At 47.2% G+C, this 17,942-nt stretch overlaps 2 protein-coding genes across 3 annotated transcripts in view; both read right to left on the bottom strand.

Moving 5' to 3' along the window:
• Window positions 1-3,426, bottom strand: part of TRPC4AP (transient receptor potential cation channel subfamily C member 4 associated protein) — a 31,184-nt gene extending 27,758 nt beyond the window's left edge. For both annotated transcript variants that reach the window (XR_010623314.1, XM_065754090.1), the window contains exon 1: window positions 3,269-3,426. Coding sequence is in view for 1 of the 2 variants with exons in the window: in XM_065754090.1 (XP_065610162.1) it covers window positions 3,269-3,385 (117 nt within the window). In the remaining variant the exon portion in view is untranslated. The remainder of the gene's footprint in view (window positions 1-3,268) is intronic.
• Window positions 3,427-8,323: 4,897 nt separating this feature from the next.
• EDEM2 (ER degradation enhancing alpha-mannosidase like protein 2) lies at window positions 8,324-16,939 on the bottom strand. Its single transcript, XM_065754572.1, is given in 12 exon segments — window positions 8,324-9,294; window positions 10,385-10,506; window positions 11,650-11,794; window positions 12,493-12,617; window positions 12,886-13,027; window positions 14,207-14,418; window positions 15,041-15,166; window positions 16,172-16,277; window positions 16,496-16,535; window positions 16,612-16,722; window positions 16,805-16,923; window positions 16,925-16,939. Coding segments are annotated over 12 exon segments (1,749 nt in total). The 3' UTR covers window positions 8,324-8,808.
• Window positions 16,940-17,942: the final 1,003 nt, after the last annotated feature.

Raw genomic sequence — 17,942 nt, 5'->3', positions numbered from 1 at the left:
GCAGGCTGTCCAGCACAAGCTGGCTGTGCTCTTCTGAAGAGGTATAAGCCTGCTCAGAGCAATACAATTAGAGCTGCTAAAGCGGATTATATTCACGTGAACGTCCACTGGTCATTGTTATCAGGAAGGAACAAAATATTCTCAGAGGTTTGGAGGGAAACTACTATACAGAAAACAGATACTTTGTAATGGTAGGAGAGGGAAATCTGCATGATGAGGTAGAACACATTTTTCTTTCATAGCAAAATAGTTCAAAGTGGATAGGGACTACACTGCCAAGGGAAGCCTCTACTCCTCAGAACAGCGGACTGTGAGACAGAGCTGGAAAACTGGACTCTCTTTTCCACTCTGATCGTTTCAGCTAAGCCTTGGCAATCCTGTGAGTGTGTGAGACCAGTGCTGACAATCTGCTCTTGGGACTGCACCAGAAGCATGCTAATTTAACAGCAAATCTCTGGCTAATCTGTTATTATACTACTTCACAGGGATTCACATCACTGCGCCTAAATATCTTCTGGTTTTATGTTATAGACATACTTTTTGCAGCCGGTTTGCAGCAGACCAGGTGTAAGCTCCTCTGCAGAGGGGTTGAAGTCCTGCTGTGAGCTTGATCAAGTGAAGTAAAACGTTCCCTTGCACCTCCATGGAACTGCAGCACAAATCCCATTGTGTCTTATTAATAGTGCCTGTGTGCTCAGCACAGCCATGCCAGGGCAGGCACCACAGGCCAGCCAGGTCACAAGTAATATTTTCCTTATAGGAAGATGTGTGTCACTTCTGGAAAGTCAGTCTGCTTCTTGTTTATCAGCATCTGAAAAGCCCCTTTCATTTGCTCAGTGCTCAGCACCAAGGCAAACCTTTATCTGAGGTTATACAATCAGAAACAGAGACTGATGCTTGCATCTAGGGCAAATGATGCAAACAATATATGGCTAAAAACGATACAGAACAGATAATGGCAAGGTTTGCTAAAAACTCTTTCATTCATCTAACATCTTAGCTACCGTGCATGCAGGCCAACTGCCAAGAACATGGTGACTCCTGGTAAGCACAGCAAGAGCACGTGGCAATGATCCAGATTTAGTTGGCCATAGCACTGCCAGATACTGAGGTAGCTGCTGTCCAAATTATTTGTGTGTCCTTGTAAGATCAGGCAGATGAATTCCCAGATATATGCCTGTCAATATTACCCTCACCGTCTCGAGAACAAGTCCCTGCTTTCCTCATACGAAAAGAGATTTTGAGATCACCTAAAATCAGTACTCAAAGCTTCATTAAATACAAAGCAACTCGGTCGTTGCTCACAGAAGAATACTAATTGCTTCCCAGAGACCAGATGCTGAAGCAGTGCCAATTTTGTGGGAGAACAGGGCTCGGATGGCAGGCACCACGGCAAGCAACGGCATTTCCCAATCTCTCTGAAGCAAGTGCTTGAAAAGAGTTTCTCCACAGGACACCAGATGTGCAGCTCACGCAGCCCACAACAGCTTTCCTACAGAGAACAGTAAGACAGAACGGGAAGGGCACTGTCCCGACTTGTCCTGTCCGAACTCAGCAGCATGCAACCCATCTGCTCTCGGGCTTTTCAAAGCAGATGAGCTGAGAACCCCCATCAAGGGCTCCACACTGCTACTGAGGAGTCAGAGGAAAATGGTCTGACAAACACTGATAGAAACAGAACTTAAAGAAGTACCCCAAACTGCTTTATGCTTCCTTAAAGGTTACCTCAAAGCGTTTTAAATTTAGATCTACAAACACAGGACTTGCTTCAAGGTAGCAGTACAAAGACATAATTCACAATGTTGAAAATCATTCAGGAAGTTTTGTTGGTTTATTTTTTTCCTTCCCTTCAGTCAAAGCGATTTAAAAATGCATTCCTACAGCATGTGCAAAGCACTTGGAGCCCTATGGCCCAAGTGTGAAATTTCTCAGCTCAGTACAGACACAGTGAAGCTTATAAAGTGAAACAAATAAACAAAATCAAGCAAATCCATCCTAAATCGAGGTCTTGTGAGGAGAAGATGTAACTGATGGAAGTCTCCTTGATTTCTCCAATTCCTGCCATTTGCAGTGGTCTCAAACAGCTCCCAACAGTCCTGAATTAAAGCATAGTACAACACTGTGCTTCTCAAGCCCAACAAAGCCCAGAGCACACGCAGCAGCCTAGTGCTTCATGTTGGTGCGACACGCGGTTACAGGTTTATTTGGCTTCAACTGCTACGGCAGCCAGAACGTAGAGGCAGAGACGCAGGTTGGTGAGACAACACGGCCTTGTACCTGCAGAATGCTTTCCTAAAACAGTCCCACTGAAATAGCTGACTGTAAAATGGAGAGGAACAGGGTTAAATCCCAGCAAGCAATGTGCTTTTTCGCAAGTGTTAACCAAACTGGCAGCTGAGGAAGCAGAACCAGGACGGAGCAGCAGCTACAAATCACCTCCTGCCTCATCAACTTACCTCAACTACAGCATTAGGGACGGATGCTAATTTGGATGAGCAAGTGTCTTTCCTGTAAGTGCACAGAAGCCTTCTTAGTGAAGGAGAACACCTTGTTGTTTGAACTAAGAAAAATAACTTGGATCCATTTTTATCATGTTTTAAACCTTAAGATACCTCAGCTTAATAAGTGACCACCGGAAAATAAGTTCTTTATGCCTTGCTTCTGTTCCCAGGCTTTGCACCTTTTAACATTTGAGACTTAAAAGAAATATCGATTGCTCTTCACAAAAAGAGATGAGCAGCCCGGTACCCCCTTAGAAAGCCACAGGCACGCAGGACAGGCAGCAGCACGGGTGAAGGAGCTGCTTTCACATTTCAGTGTGTTCCCCAACATCACCGACCGAGAAGGATGACGATTTTCAGCAGACCTGGAACGCTTCCACAGAAAACCACTCGCATCGAACCCCTCACATCACCAAAAGCATGAGGTGGCACCTGGCCCTAGAAAAACTCCTTCGTCCGGTGGCGCGTTGGGTCGCGGATCCGGGCAAAGTAACCCTATCCCCGCACGAAGCCCCCAGCAGCATGGCACGGCTCTACGGCCTTTCCCAAGGAAGACGGAGGTCGGCAGAAGAAGAGCCCGAGGGCGGCCTGCCCCGGGAGGCGGGGGAGCCCCGAGCGGGCCTGGTAGCCGCGGGAACGCCTCGCAGCCCTCAGCCTCAGAGCCGGGCCCCGGGGCAGGCCTGGAGCGCGACACGGAGCTCCGCCCGCCCCACGAGGCCCGCTGTCGCACAAACCCCCCACCCCTCCAGCCTCACCCCTCCCGGTACCTGCGCCCCTCGCGTGAGGCTGCGGCCGCTGAGCTGCCCGTGACGGAGCTGCTCCACGATGTTGGCGGGGGCTCCGCGCCGCCGGCGGCCGTCGGGCCCAGGGCCTACCGCCGCCATGGCCGCTGCCCCGCTCGGCCCGACACAAACAGGAAGCGCCCCCTCCCCCGCCGCTTTGTACGGAGCGGCGCGAGGGACGTCCGCAGCGCCCCCTTCCGGGCACCGCGCTCCCTGCGGGGAGAGGCTGCGCGCGGAGCCTGCTGGGAAATGTAGTTCGGGGCGCTGCGCGCATGCGCGGTAAGGGAAGAAGGTGTGAGTGCGAGTCAGTGCGGCCTCGCGTGGCCCAGGGGGAGATCTCAAGAGGCGTTGTCAGTGCTCCAGAGGTGGCTCTGCAGTTAGAGGCGGCTGCGGTGAGCCACCAGGCTTAGCAGACAGCTCTCCTCCAGCACAGGCCTGACAGGATCTGTGGCACTCTCGTTAAGCTCCAGTGACATTAAGCAAACATGCTGGCACATTTTGTTACGTATCCGAATCATGGGATCCTCAGAGTTGGAAGGGACCTCGGAGGGCCATCAAACCCAGCTCCCCTGCAATGAAAACACAGCCAGGCCTGATCCAGCCTGGCCTTTAAAAGTCTCAAGGGATCAAGCACATCCATAGGCAACTCTGTGCCAGAACCACAGCACCCCAACTGTTAAAGGCTTTTTCCTTATCTCCAACCTAAATCTAACCTCACCCCCCCCCCCCCCCCCCGAGCCTGAAACCTTGTTCAATCACCACAGACCCCGTTAGTCTGTGCCCTTCTTTCCTGTAGCTCCCCTTTAGACACCAAAAGGCAGCTGTCAGGTCACCTCACAGCCTGTCCTCATAGGAGAGGTGTTCCAACAAGTCTATATCTCTCTTGCAATCAGCATCTTGTGGCCCTCTGAACCTCAGGCCTATGGTGAGCACCAGGCAACCATACCATAAATAATACCAGGGAAAATACAGGGATCCTTTGGAAAGAGTCCAGTGGAGGGCCACAAAGATGGTGAAGGGCCTAGAGGATCTCACCTATTAAGAAAGGCTAAGTGAACTGGGTCTCTTTAGCCTTGAGAAAAGAAGACTGAAAGGGGATCTGATCCAGGTTTATAAATATCTGAGGTGTGGCGGAAAAAGTGGCGAGGACAGACTCTTTTCGGCAGTGTGTGGAGACAGGACAAGGGGGAACGGACAGAAACTGCAGCACAGGAGGTTCTGCACAAATGTGCACAAGAACTTCTTTACAGTGAGGGTGACGGAGCACTGGTACAGGCTGCACAGGGAGGATGTGGGGTCTCCTTCTCTGGAGATATTCAAGACCCATCTGGACACCTACCTGTGCGACCTGGTGTAGGGAACTGCTTTGGCAGGGGGGTTGGACTCGATCTCTTGAGGTCCCTTCCAACCCCTGATTCTATGAACCCTCAGATGCAGATTAACTCATGTACTCAGCCAAGGTAATGGCCCAGATGTCAAACAGCCTGCCCTGACTGTGCTGTGCCGCTTACCAATAACCCTGCTCCCAGCACCTTGGTCTGTGCAACACCACAAAGTTCAGGACAGAGGAACTGGCCCTCAGTCAGCACAGCAGCCCAGTCCCCTGTGAAAGCAGCTGAGAGCGATTCAGACATAGAAATAACATCCACAGTGCAGCACCCAAGGAGCTTCTCAAATCAAGTCAAATAAACAACAAAACAGCAACTCATGACCAGAAGAAGAGCACAGACCACAAGACAGACCTTTGTAAAAACCCACTCTTGCCCCTGGAAGAAAAAAAATTGGGTTCATACAAGCCAAAACAAGTACAAAACGTCACAAATACCTGAGGGCTAATAACACAAACAAATCAAAGGAGTCACACTGATTTACAAAAGCAGACACCCAAGAGTGAGTTCCTGACTCACACACAGGCAGCAGCTCCCAGAACTTCACCATCACAGTAGCTACCCTCCTCCCTTGCTTGCTGCAGCCTCTCCTAGACTTCTAGAGCTGCTATCTCCTGCCAAGCAGAGCAGCCCAGATGAGGTTCTCATGGAGACAGTGAGGATTGCAGCACACAATCTGGCTGCCAGAACTGCGACCACTTTAAACACAAACCTCAGTTTATATTCCACTTGAACTTGCCATTGTTGCGTGCAGAACAATGGGTAGAAAGGAATAAAGATGGGAGAGATTAACAAGTTGCTTAACAAAGCTGTCTAACCAGTGCTGTGTTGAGATCCAGGTGAAGTATTATCAAACTTCATAGCATCCCATTTTACATCACTAGTCAGCACCATGATTCTGTGAATAATGTGGAAAGTGTGCGTTGAACACACTTATTAAAAAGACCAGGCTCTGCTAATGGATGACTTGCTGTTTAGATAAATTGCTGTTCACAGAAAACTATTTAATGAAATGCAAACACGGCAATCTTCTCACTTACTCACTCTGCTTAATAGGTACAAAAGGCTGCCTTCAGTCTGCTTTCTTGCTGCTTCCCCTGCTTCCCTCCCCCTTTGCTTTCTTAGTGAAGGTTCATGCTATTTGGAATTCACGTGAAGATCTGACTCACTTTCCTCTCTCCTCTCCTTGCTTAGCTCCACTAAAGACATCTGTCAGACATTTCATCAACCCAGCCACATCCACAGCCTCTCCAACTACAGTTACTTCTGAAATATCTCAAAAAAGTCTGCCCAAAGCTCTGGGCTTTGCAGGCTGCCTACAGTGTAGAAAAAATAAATACAAAGGTGACATCAACAGCAAATGCTAAATCTGGCTTCTGTGCTATTTTTCACAACTCAAACCAACATTGCAGGTTCCTTCCAGCCTCTGGCAGCTGCCAGGAGTGTGCACCATAGCTGGGACCTTTGAGTTCTGACCTGCCACATTTGGAAGTTTCTACTACCCCAGGTCTTGAGTTCAACCCTCACCTCATTTCGGATTCCTGACGAAACCCCACATTCTGTTAACAAGACTGAGTGCTCACTGTATTGTTTGAGTTCTGCCTCCTGCTGGAAGATACTAGAAAGAGAGCTGCCAGCTCTTTGAGAGACAGCTGTCCTTTATTGTGAGGCTTCTGGGAGGAGAGGCAGCAGGACATCATGAAGCGCTGGAGCGTACCAAAATTAAGGCTGTCTTGTGTTACTGCTCTGCCCTGTAACACTGATGAAACTCATCCTATTACTTTCAGCAGAATGGCTGCAGCCAGGTTAGTTTTTTCACCTCCAGCTGTGCTGAGGTAAGATCTTACCTCCCAGTGCTACTACCTCATTTCTGCTACTGGAACCTTAGGTGAGGGTACCAAAATTTCATGGTTAACATCCATCCGCTCTATTAGTAACCTTCAGCACATCCTGAAGTTCTTCATTTTCATCTAGCTTGTGGGTGGAGCAGCACTGAAAGAGAACAAACACTTGGTCCCAAGCACCAAGAGAAGCTGTTGGAAAATACCTGTATTTCATCATCCTGGAACTGGACAGAGAACAGCTGAGATATAACTACTGGAAAAGAAAGGAAACAGCACTAAGTGGTAACATCACCTGTTTTAGTGCGCCCTGCTCTCAGTACCTGACTGCAACAGTTGCACACTGTGCTTCTAAAGCAGCAGCTGTCCCCCCAGATAAATGGAAGAGAGAAGTACACAGCCAGAAGTGTCTGTAGAGGACAGGATGCTCCCATCAGTCTAATCACAGATGGAAGGGCCTCTTTATACAGTTCACAACTCTTAACAGGATTTCCATCCTTAGTGGTTTGGAGTGCAGGCTTTTTATAACTTTATAGCACTGGTGACAGACACAAGAGCTCCTCAAAACAGTGAGCCTGCCCCAGGAAAGTCTGGGCCATGACCCAGCTGCAGTTCAGTGTTTCACTACCAGTTGGGTTTATTTGTTCTGTACCTCTAGCCCATCCAAATAAAGCCAAGGCTGCAATACAACTCACAGAACCACATACTACATACCAGATCGATATCATTGTAGCAGACAAAACAGAGAGAAAGAGAAAAAGAAAAAAAGATGCAAAGCCAAACCAGTCATGTCCCTGGGCTGCCAGGGGTGCATTTCAGTCACTTGAGAAACAGCTGTAATAGATACAGCACTGAGGCAGCACTGGCTGCCACACATGGGGAAGCAGGATTCTCCTGGCTGCTTGAAGTACTAATCTGTGCAAAAGCTTCCATACAGGCCAGGAGACAACATTTCACTGCCATTCACACTTTCACTTCAAACTGCCAGCTTGGAGCTTCTCTGAGACAGACTTGGGATTCTCTGTGCTTGCTTCTGACTGCTCACCACCCAGCAGGCTTGGAGAAAGCCCAGCATTTTTTTCTGCCCTTGGTAAAATTTTTATTTAAAAAGAACAACCTCTTTGCAACCATACTGCATTGGCTCTTTTAGCTCATCACATATATGTATTCAGATACTAATCTGAGTTTGCCAAGTCAGCAGAACACCGAGAACTTTCACACTTTCACCTCTCGAGACAACAAAGGAAATGCAGCTTTGTTTCCACTGCAGGAAGAGATCACAAGAAACTCTCACTTCCTGTTGCAGGGAGCAGCTTAAGGACTTCCCACATCACAGGACAGTTGCATTTCATTCTGAATCAAGACACCTCCCATTTTACCCTTGTTGGTGTTACTCATAGAGCTCAGCAGGTCCACCCGGAGGCCAGCTTCACTATGAGAGGCAGCTGATGAGGAGTTAGACAAGTGAGGCACCAGAGGGAAGTTTAAAAGAGGAAGGAAATGGGGAAATTTCATAGGAAAAGTGTATCACATTCTGAAGAACACACACTCCTGCAGGGCAAAGCAAGCCTTTTGCTAGTCCACATTACACCTCAGTTTGCAGATGACATTACCTGAATGCTTACTAAACCAATTTCAGGTGGGTTGTAGAGACTCAAGCTGATTCTACGCACACAGGAAGCAAGCAGTTCCCTGTGTCACAAGTGCCCTCCTCCCACTGAGCCATCCTTCATGCTTGACAGACGTGCTAGATCTACAAATCCGAGCCTTCACCTCATGATTCACAGGGATTTCCTAAATAATCACAGACCTTGCAGGCTAACCACACATTTATCAAGAAGCCAGTGAAAAAAAGTGGAGCATATCACAGAGCATATCTGTAGTCTCAGAGCTGCAGCTAGAACTCATAATCCAGTGCTTCTTCCTTATCCATAGGGAACAACCACATAGGCTCACTTCTATGGAGCAGAGTAAGCTGTGGGCTCTGCAAAAGGCTGCAAAAATTCGAAGTCACCATGAAATAAACACAGTATCTCCCAACCTGGAAAGGCTTTTCCTTCTGAACACCTGCTTGTTCAAGTAACCCATAGTTTTGACGTTAGAAACTTCACAGCATCAACAGCTGATGTGTGAATCACATTTATGAACCAGCAGCAGCAGAATTTAATGTGAAGTTTTTTTTCCACTTCATACAATTCACATTGTGAGGTGTGGCTTCTGCCACTACGAAACTATAAAAATATATTCCCAGAGTCTGGATCAAGTTCGGTAATTTACACAGATAATAAAAACATAATCAAGTGTTGTCCAGGAAGACCTGTCCCAGTACTGCAAGTTTAGAGTTAAAAGACTGACTGGGGCAACTCAAAAGGGAGTGTGAGCTCTTCTTAGAGTTTCTTGTCTTTCCACCTAAAGATGCATCTCTGAGGTCTTTGGCACATCCCCCTTCACCACAGTCAGAAGTCTGCTTTAAGGGGAATTTCTTGTTTTTCTGAAGTGAGTAAAACTCCCGCATCAAGTCTTCCACTTCCCACTGCTCTTCTTTCTGCTTCCTACAGCAGTGCAGTGCAGCAGGGTCGATGGGATGAGCTTCAGTGTTGAAGATGTACCCTCCAGCATTCAAGATGCATTCACCGTAAGGGGTGATCACAACATCAAAGTCTGATCCATCGTTGTGAATGAAGTTGTCTGGGTCAAACAGTAGATACAAATACTTCACTGTTTCAGCCAAAAAGAAAGATTCCATGCGATTATCCAGTCTGTGATCTCTCAAATCTTTGATCTAAGGAAGAAGAGAACCCGTGGGTTACATTGATATCAAACTCAAGAATTTAAGGGGGAAAAAAAGTAAAACCAGCTTGTAGTTAGTCTACGTCAGAACAGCACAGTATCAATGCACCCCAGTATACCAACACATTTTCAGCTTATAATCCAGTGATTGGAAACAGGAAACTAAGTCAAGAGAAATGTACTTCCTATGAGGGTAAGAAGAATAATCCTCCCATCATTTCCCTAACTAAAAGAAACAAAATCTTTAAAAACTTTTTCTTTTCCCCCATACAAATAAGACAGGGATCTCCTGGAAAGTGTCCAGCAGAGGGCCACAAAGACAATAAAGGGCATGGAGCACCTCTCTTACGAGGAAAGGATGAGAGATCTGGAGCTGTTCAGCCTTGAAAAAAGAAGACTCAGAGGGGATCTGATCCATGTCTATAAATACCTGAGAAGTGGGAGGCAAAGGGATGAGGCCAGACACTTCTATACAGCGTGTGGCGATAGGACGAGGGGAAATGGCCACAAACTGAAGCATACGAAGTTCTGCACAAACGTGTGTAAGAACTTCTTCACAGTGCAGTGACGGAGCACTGGCACAGGCTGCACTGAGAGGTGGTGGATCTCCTTCTCTGGAGACATTCAAACCCACCTGGACGCCTACCTGTGCAACCTGGGCTGGGAGCTGCTTTGGCAGGGGGTCGGACTCAGTGATCTCTAGAGGTCCCTTCCAACCCCTACAGTTCTGATTCTCTGAAATCTTTCACAAAGAACTTTCATCTGTTTAACAACGGAGGGTATGAGATCCTCTAGGAAACTGACTACAGAGACAGATGAACAGATCAGCTGAGGAGATTCTGATGCTTTTCTGCATTTTAAGCTCTGGAGCGATAACCAGTTACAGAATTTGGCCCACTTTTCAGGCTGCAAGGAAAGTTACTCCTGGAAACATGGATCAGCAGTTCAGCTTCAGACAAAAAGAAGGGTTTTATTTGAAAAAGCAGTCATGTTTCAATAGATACGATCATTAGACTCAATGCACAACATCATCTGTAAGTACACCTTCTATCCAAAAGCTGCTACTCGGCAGCCACACTTACAGTTGCAAACCCACAGTCCACCTTGCTGATCTTCTCTATCGACTCCACTGCATCTCTTCCCAGTTCTAAGAGTATGGGATCTCGTGTAGCACGGTACAGATACATCGCGCTCTCAATCAACTCTGCAAACAAAAAAAAAAAACCCAAACCAAAACTAATTAACATTCAGTTGCAAGCATGAAGATTACCAAGCCATGCATAAGGGGAAGAGAAGATATTCTCTGAATTACTGATATCGTTTTAACACAATCATGTAAGTCGTTTAGCTTGCCTCATGCTTCCTCTGGTTAAAAACACACAAACTTGCTTTTACTGAAGATGTGCTGCAAAGAAATTCAGCATAATCATGTTCCATCATCTCGGGTAAGGCTGAATAGTGCTCCCTTCCACATTCAAGAGGAGCAACAAAAAAGGATTAAAACTCAGTTGTCAAAATAAGCAAATATAGATGCTTCTAGAAATAATTACAAATACAATTGAACCTCTCAAGTGTAATCTTAAAAAAAATGCTGTAAAGGTTTGAAACACCCTGAAAGATGTCAATATAGAAATACTGTACATAGGCAACACGTGCATGTATGAAAAACAAGTTTCTGTTGTTGCTATAGTACATGCTAAAGTTAACACTGCTATTTTTCCTAGAAACGTCAATGTGCATTTCACCTAAATGCTCCCACCAAAAGGCAATTAATTACAAAGCCTTACTGACCTATAACGACGTGTGAAATCTGTCAGAGAACAAACAAAAAAATCATAATAGGAAAGAGACTGCATTCCATATTACAGACAACATTAATCCTCTCACGTGTTGATCTCTACTCATGTAACTGGAATTAATTTGATTCAGGAACTCAGCAGAACTAGAGCAGTCTATCCACACTCACTTTCACTTCCCAAATCTAAGGATATAAGTAGGATATAAGTAGCCACATTAACATTTCACATGACTGAAGTAAAAATACCCCACGTTAGAGAGTCTTACACAAACCTGTCGTACCTGACATCAGGAACTCAATTCATTAACAGGGGCCCTTTATAATAACAGTACTGTCTGCTTTCTTTAGTAGCCCTGCCTTTGTGAACAGCAGAAGGCAAAATATTTGGCTTCGACCAATAGACATCACTGGTGACACCTTCCAGGAACTAAGTCAAAACAAAACCAGGCAGGAGTTTTTAAGATGGCAGTTACTGCTAGCATCCGGGCTGATCTCACCACCAGAACAAAACCAGAACTTCGTGTTCCTCTTCATTTCACTTCTGCTTACCTGGCCTGAGGGGATATCCTTCTCTCTTGTCCACTGTATAGCCCTGAGGAATGTTGTAGAACTCAGGCAGCCCACCAAACTGCTTCCAAACAGTGTAATAGTTGAGGAAGGTTCGCATGGCATTATCTACATCCCCAATAAGGCTCTGAGAGAGAGGAAACAATTAGTAAAGCAACATGAGGGTGAAGAAGAAACAGTAGAAGAATTGATTCAGTAACACTCCCCAAGACAGGATGATAACAGAAATGGGTTGTTATGCAAGTCTAAATGGTATGATAGGTATTTTGGTGTGATGCCTTAAGAATAGGTAGTACTGAAGAGGCACTAAATACTGCTTTTCTGTTGGATAATATTATTTCAGTTGTACAAAATATGAAGTCACCTTGATTTTCAGTTAGCAGAAGGCTGCGTTTCCTTAAATCAAGCACAAGATCCAGTTTGCTTTAGTGGGGATAACCAAGTCTCAGACCAAACATTAAGTACAGATAAGAAAGCAAACTTCTCAGCTTATTTCTGGGAGAAGCATTCACAAAAACAATGTATTTATGAGGTAGTCATAGAAAAGCTATTTTTCCTTTAGGTTTCTATCTAGATTACAAGACCACTATCAGCAGAGTTGGCTACAACAAAACCATTTTCTATGCTTACTAAGACATTTATTTTAAAATTAGACCCCAGACAGAATCAAGGTTTACTCTTTCAAAAACTCATGACTTCTGCAGACATCACCAGAGATTAGAACAACACTTTAAATCACCACAGATGAAGGTTATATCTGTAACTTTCAGTACACAGATCAACTTGAACAAATTTACTCTACGCAACTGATATGACAGCTCTCACCTGCAAGCCCGGCCAGTAAGCCTCCAGAGACTGAAAAACAGGCATGGATACTGTTCCTTTGTACATCTGAACCCAGAGGTACCAGTCATCGAATTTGGTGTAATTTTTGATAGCTTTGTTATATTCTGTGTATTAAACAAACCAGACATGAGTAGGTAATATGACTGAAGTCCCTCAGCTACATCAAATGAATGAGCTGTGCTATCCACCTTTGTCAGAATGTGCACTGTAATAACTGTTACCACAGATTGTTCCAAAGTATTACAGTAAAGACATTGGAAACAGTCCCAAACTGAACTTAATCTCATTCTCCCTCTGGAAACTTCTACAGGTGAAATCAAATACACATTCCTGGGACCCTTCCCACAAGGAAAAAATGAACAAAACTGTTACCTAAGAACATGGACATCAGCTCCTTGTCCTGCAGAAGAATGGCTCCTTTAACAAGGTATTCAAAGTAGGAGTCCACTCCTGCTCCAATGCCAGCATCTTGGGCCACCCATTTGGCAGTTACCACATCAATGTGGTTTCCAACCTGGAGGAAGTGAAGTGTGGGGAGATGGGAAGAGAGAGAGTTAAATAGAGCTCATCTTCAAAATGATAACACAAAAAGCTTCTAATCTTCTCTCAGAAGAAGATTCACAATGACAATATCAATGAGCATTCTGTCCAGTACGAGAGATGTCTATCAGCACTAGAGAAGTACAAACCACAGAAAATCATTACTTGAGGATTTTCTGCCTCCACTATAACCACTGCACAGACCAAAACAAAATGTCATGCTACTGTAAAAATCCACAGCTTCAATATCATGAGACTGGTACTCAATTCTGTCTTACAAAGGCATAGAGAAGGATGATGAGGTACAGTTACAGAGCAGGATGCCAAGAATGTCAGGGGCATGAGAGAGCTGCCATGCTAATATTTAAATAGATCCTTCACACCTGGCAGTCTTCAGCCTCCAAAGAGATCTAGCTGAAGGAGAATTTAAAAACAATTGTGACTTGCTTTGCAAAGACAGAAAAAGAAGTTATTCTGCTTCTTTCCAGTGCAACAGGGCATAAAATAAAAATAAACAGAACACAAAGAAAACAGAAGTGTTTCCAGTAGGCACCAGGCCTGCTGACGTTCAATATGGTTTCAATTTTGGGTAGTCCTGCGTGGAGCCAGGAGCTGGACTCAATGAGTCCCTTCCAACTCAAGGTCATCTATGATTCACACAGCATATGAGTACACCTATTATACTTCGCATACGTCCAAAAAACAGCCAGACACATTAACTGAAGAAAGATTGATTACAGTGAACACAGAGCTGACCTCTCTAGCTCTGGATATCCCCAGAACACCAAAGATGTAGAGGCTAGAAAGACCCTGGTGTTCTTATTTCCTTCTGCAGGACATTGTCCCACCATGCATTAGATAGATCTTTCACTTAATGCTGTACAGTTGCCGTTACAAAAGCTGTAATGCCCAGAGGAAGGCATTTTTGTCTCCCAGACACATCTGTTCTGGAGCAAAACAACGGCATTATGTCCAGTTGCACCACTAAAGCAAAGATGTGTGTGCTGCATGTGTTCAGGAATGACATCAAGCACATGACTTTCAGCCCAGCTCTGGCTATTCAGCTAATCCTTTTTCTTGAGTTTATACTTTCAACACTTAGAATTGAATCCCCTCAAGCTGACGAAAATTCAAAGTCTATTTCCTCACTCACCAGTCCAATATCTGAGCGGTTTTTCCACAGTGCCTTCAGAGCCTTCCTGGCAACATCCTCAAACACTGGGTCACCAGTAAGGTGGCTTAAAGTGGCAAATTCCACTATAAAAGTACCAATTCCAGCGGTACAGGTAACTGGGGTTTCCCCAGGGTTTACTCCATGCAACAAGTTCACTGTTCCATACGGCATCCCAGTGGGAGTCTGAAAAGCTGAAAGTTTTTGGTTCACATGAGGGTGTTCGCTGCTTTATCTTATCAGATTTATAAGCAGGTGAGCCCCACAGTCTCCTGCACATACATGAACAACAAATTGGACCAGAGCCACAGAAGCTACTGCAGATCTACTCCCCCCAGAGCAGGTGCTGCAACCCTGCACAAACACAGCAGTCAGCAAAACGTAACTACACACGCTGGTCAGCAGCATGCAAACACTGAGCTCACAATTGCTCAAAGGTAACCCAAGGTATATGCAGAAGAGGAAATGGTGTCATGCTGTCAGAGCATGTGTCCTAGCATAGCCCACAGAGGGGCAGATAAGACTGCATCCTCTTGTCTTTGCAAGCTGTTGTTTCAGCCTTTATTGCATTTTTCATGCATATAAAATATTCTCCACGGCAAGCAATTAACAAATGGATTCATTAAGTATACACAACACTTGGCATGCACGTGGACAGTTGGTGCCATGAACTTACATGCTGCTTTCCCACAAACAAAGGACGTTCATCTCCTTTGAGCTTAGGGAACTGTTCTGTGAGCTCACACACCATGCATGCCATCTTTCTCCAATGCACCAGCCACCTCAGGAACCACCACACAGCAGACAAGTTCTCACCTGGCAGCAGTTTGCGAGCTGCTTCTTCTGCCATCCTCAGAAGAGGCCCAGAGCATGGCCACCCCACCTCCACCTCCACGCCAGCCTTCTTGGACAACAAGTGAGCAGAAAGGAGGCCACCCACCACTGCACAGCAAGAAGCCCATTAAAAAATGCTGGGACACAGGAAGAACCAAATCCCAAAACAGCTCTCTTTTATCTTGATGCAGAACAGTATTCATGGGGAAGAAAAGTGCGGTGGCACATCATTAACACCCTAACTCAGTGCCTCAGAAGAGTTGTTTGCTTCTTCCTGTTTGCAATAGGTACCTGGGTATATTCATTCCATTATATTAGGAGCACTAGGTCCCACTTGCCCTCCTGTATCTGCACTGTCCTGCAGAAAATCAAAAAGCTGCAAGTACAGTGTCTGTGAAGCTCTACAGAGGATTTATGTTTCATTTCTCCCAGACAGCTTAATGTTGATGTCATGCAGCATAACTTCCCAAATTCCTGGGAGAAAAAAAGCCTAGGTTAGAGTCAAGAATCCCAGTGTGACTGTCAGCAGTGGGGAGTTTTCAGCCCTTTTCACAGTTTCAGCAGTTTGACTGGTGGCACATAAGGAGCATAAACACAGAGAAACTGCAGAGCTGCAAAAGCTGGCTCAGTACTGTTTAATAGGGGAAACAACAAAAAGAAAGGAGCATAACTAACAGCTGTGTTCCACCTCTTAGTCTCACAATACCAAAGCAGTGAGTTGTTCAACAGAGCATGAGATTCCAGTGCACTGAAGGCAAATGTATTTGTAATTTTCAAAAGTTCTATTTTACAGCACCAAAGGAAGAGATTAATTATCTTTCTTCCAAAACAGTATATCAAGAAGTAAAGTATTAAAACCACACTGTTTCCTTGGAAAATATATTTACACCAGAGCTTAAAACCGGGCACCAGAGTTCTGAAAGTGACACGTGTGACTCCTGTTTACACTGAGGCAGGAAGCAGAAAGGTGCAGTGCAAAGACACGAAGGAAGTGACACTTATTTGCAGCTTTCCTGAGCATTTATGTGTCCTATGCCTCCTGTAAGGCTGTTACCTCTGCCTGCACCGCAGGGACCCCCGCACAATCACAAACCACAGAACATCCCACCTCACCTCGGATGTTTGTTTCGAAGACGGACGCGTTGACATCGATATCGAAATCCACCCCTTCCTGCAGCACGGTGACCACGCGCTGGAACTCGGTGACGTTCCCCAGAATCTGCGGCGGGACAAAGAGCACTGACAGCACGGGCAAACACATCACGAGCCCACGCTAGGGGCCCACGGGTCTAAAACGTCACAGACAGCAGCAGGACGACGGGGAACGGCTTGAAACTGCAAGAGCGGGACTGAGCTTCAGCCGTGCGAGGGAATCCTCCGCTCGGAGGGCGGTGCCCATCCCTGCAGGTGCCGGAGCTGGGGGCAGCCCGTACTCACCAGCAGCGTATCCAGCGCGTCGATCAGCGTCAGGGAGAAGCTGCAAGGAAGCACGGAGCTCAGACCCAGCTGACCCTAACTCACCCCCCCCCCTCCCACACACATCCCGCCCCTACCTGCCCCAGGTGTCGTGCCCGTCGCAGGTGAGCGGCCGCAGCTCGTCATAGGGGAAGGCGCTCTCCAGGTAGTGCTCGTAGGCGTGGTAGAACATGGCGCGCACCCGCTCCCTGCGGCACACACGGCACGGTCCGCTCTCACCCGCCCCGGCCCCGCCGATCGCCCCTCGGCCCCTCCCGGCCCCGCGCTCACCGGTACGAAGCCACGTCCGGACCTCGTGCGGCCGCGCCGGGCCCCGCGGGGACCCGCAGGGCGCAGAGACACAGCAGCGAACCGAGCGAGCGCAGCAGCGCCATGGCCGCGCACGGCCCCGCCGCCACAGCGCATGCGCGCGGGGCGCCTCAGCGGCGAGGCGGACCGAGCTCCGTCGGCCCGGGGCTGGCTCGGAGCCGCCCCGCGCTCCCCTTGGGACGCGGCACCGCGTGCTGCTGCTGCTGCCGGCAGCTCTCCTTTAGGCTCAACCCGAGGCGGTGCTGCGGAGCACACGGCCCTCCGGGCCGCCCCGCTAGGTGTCAGTGCGCTGCCGCGTGCCGCTCGGCTGCGGCCGGAGTCGCCGTGCCCTGCAGCTGCACGGGGCTGGGAGGCACTGCCACCGCGGCCTAGATGGGTGAATTCCAGGGCTGCCACATCACGGGCATTAATTAAAGCCTGGTAGTTAGTCACTAAGCTGTTCTCTTTGAAAAATAACCCCACGAACGTATGATCCTGGTTATGACAGTTTGGAGCTGATGGATGCAAAAGAACTTTCTGTCTCTCCACCTGCGGGGAGGAGGGTGACGGAGCACTGGCACAGCTGCACAGAGAGGTGGTGGATCTCCTTCTCTGGAGACATTCAAACCCACCTGGACGCCTACCTGTGCAACCTGGGCTGGGAGCTGCTTTGGCAGGGGGTCGGACTCAGTGATCTCTAGAGGTCCCTTGCAACCCCTGCAGCTCTGAGATTCGGTGGCTGGGTGGTGTCTGCTGTGACCATAGGAATACCAAAGTGGAATGCGTGTTTCCTCAGGTCATGCAGTTATATCGGTGCTGATGCAACAAATTGGAGGTGTGGGGGAGCAGTGCTTTCGGACGGACATAACACTAAAATACTTAGGCTGCCTCAGCGATCAGTGCTGCTCCAGTTGTCTGACTCCAGCTCCACAGGCTTTCAGTCTTCATGAAAAGGCCACTGGCAAAATAATATGAAATTTCATTTGAATGTGAGGGAGAGTGTAATTACAGGGGCGTTGAACACATGGGTTTATGGCGTCCTTAGGCTGACGGCTTGTTTACTGCTTGCTATTACGGTAAGTAGTGCTGTTGCCCTGCTTGCAATTTTGATGCCCATTAA

This window comes from Cyrtonyx montezumae, unplaced genomic scaffold, assembly GCF_038088225.1.
Source record: "Cyrtonyx montezumae isolate F1298 unplaced genomic scaffold, pur_monq_1.0 scaffold_9, whole genome shotgun sequence".
Lineage (NCBI taxonomy): Eukaryota > Metazoa > Chordata > Aves > Galliformes > Odontophoridae > Cyrtonyx > Cyrtonyx montezumae.
The sequence above is the reverse complement of the archived record's forward strand: the minus strand, read 5'-3'. Positions and strand labels throughout refer to the sequence as shown.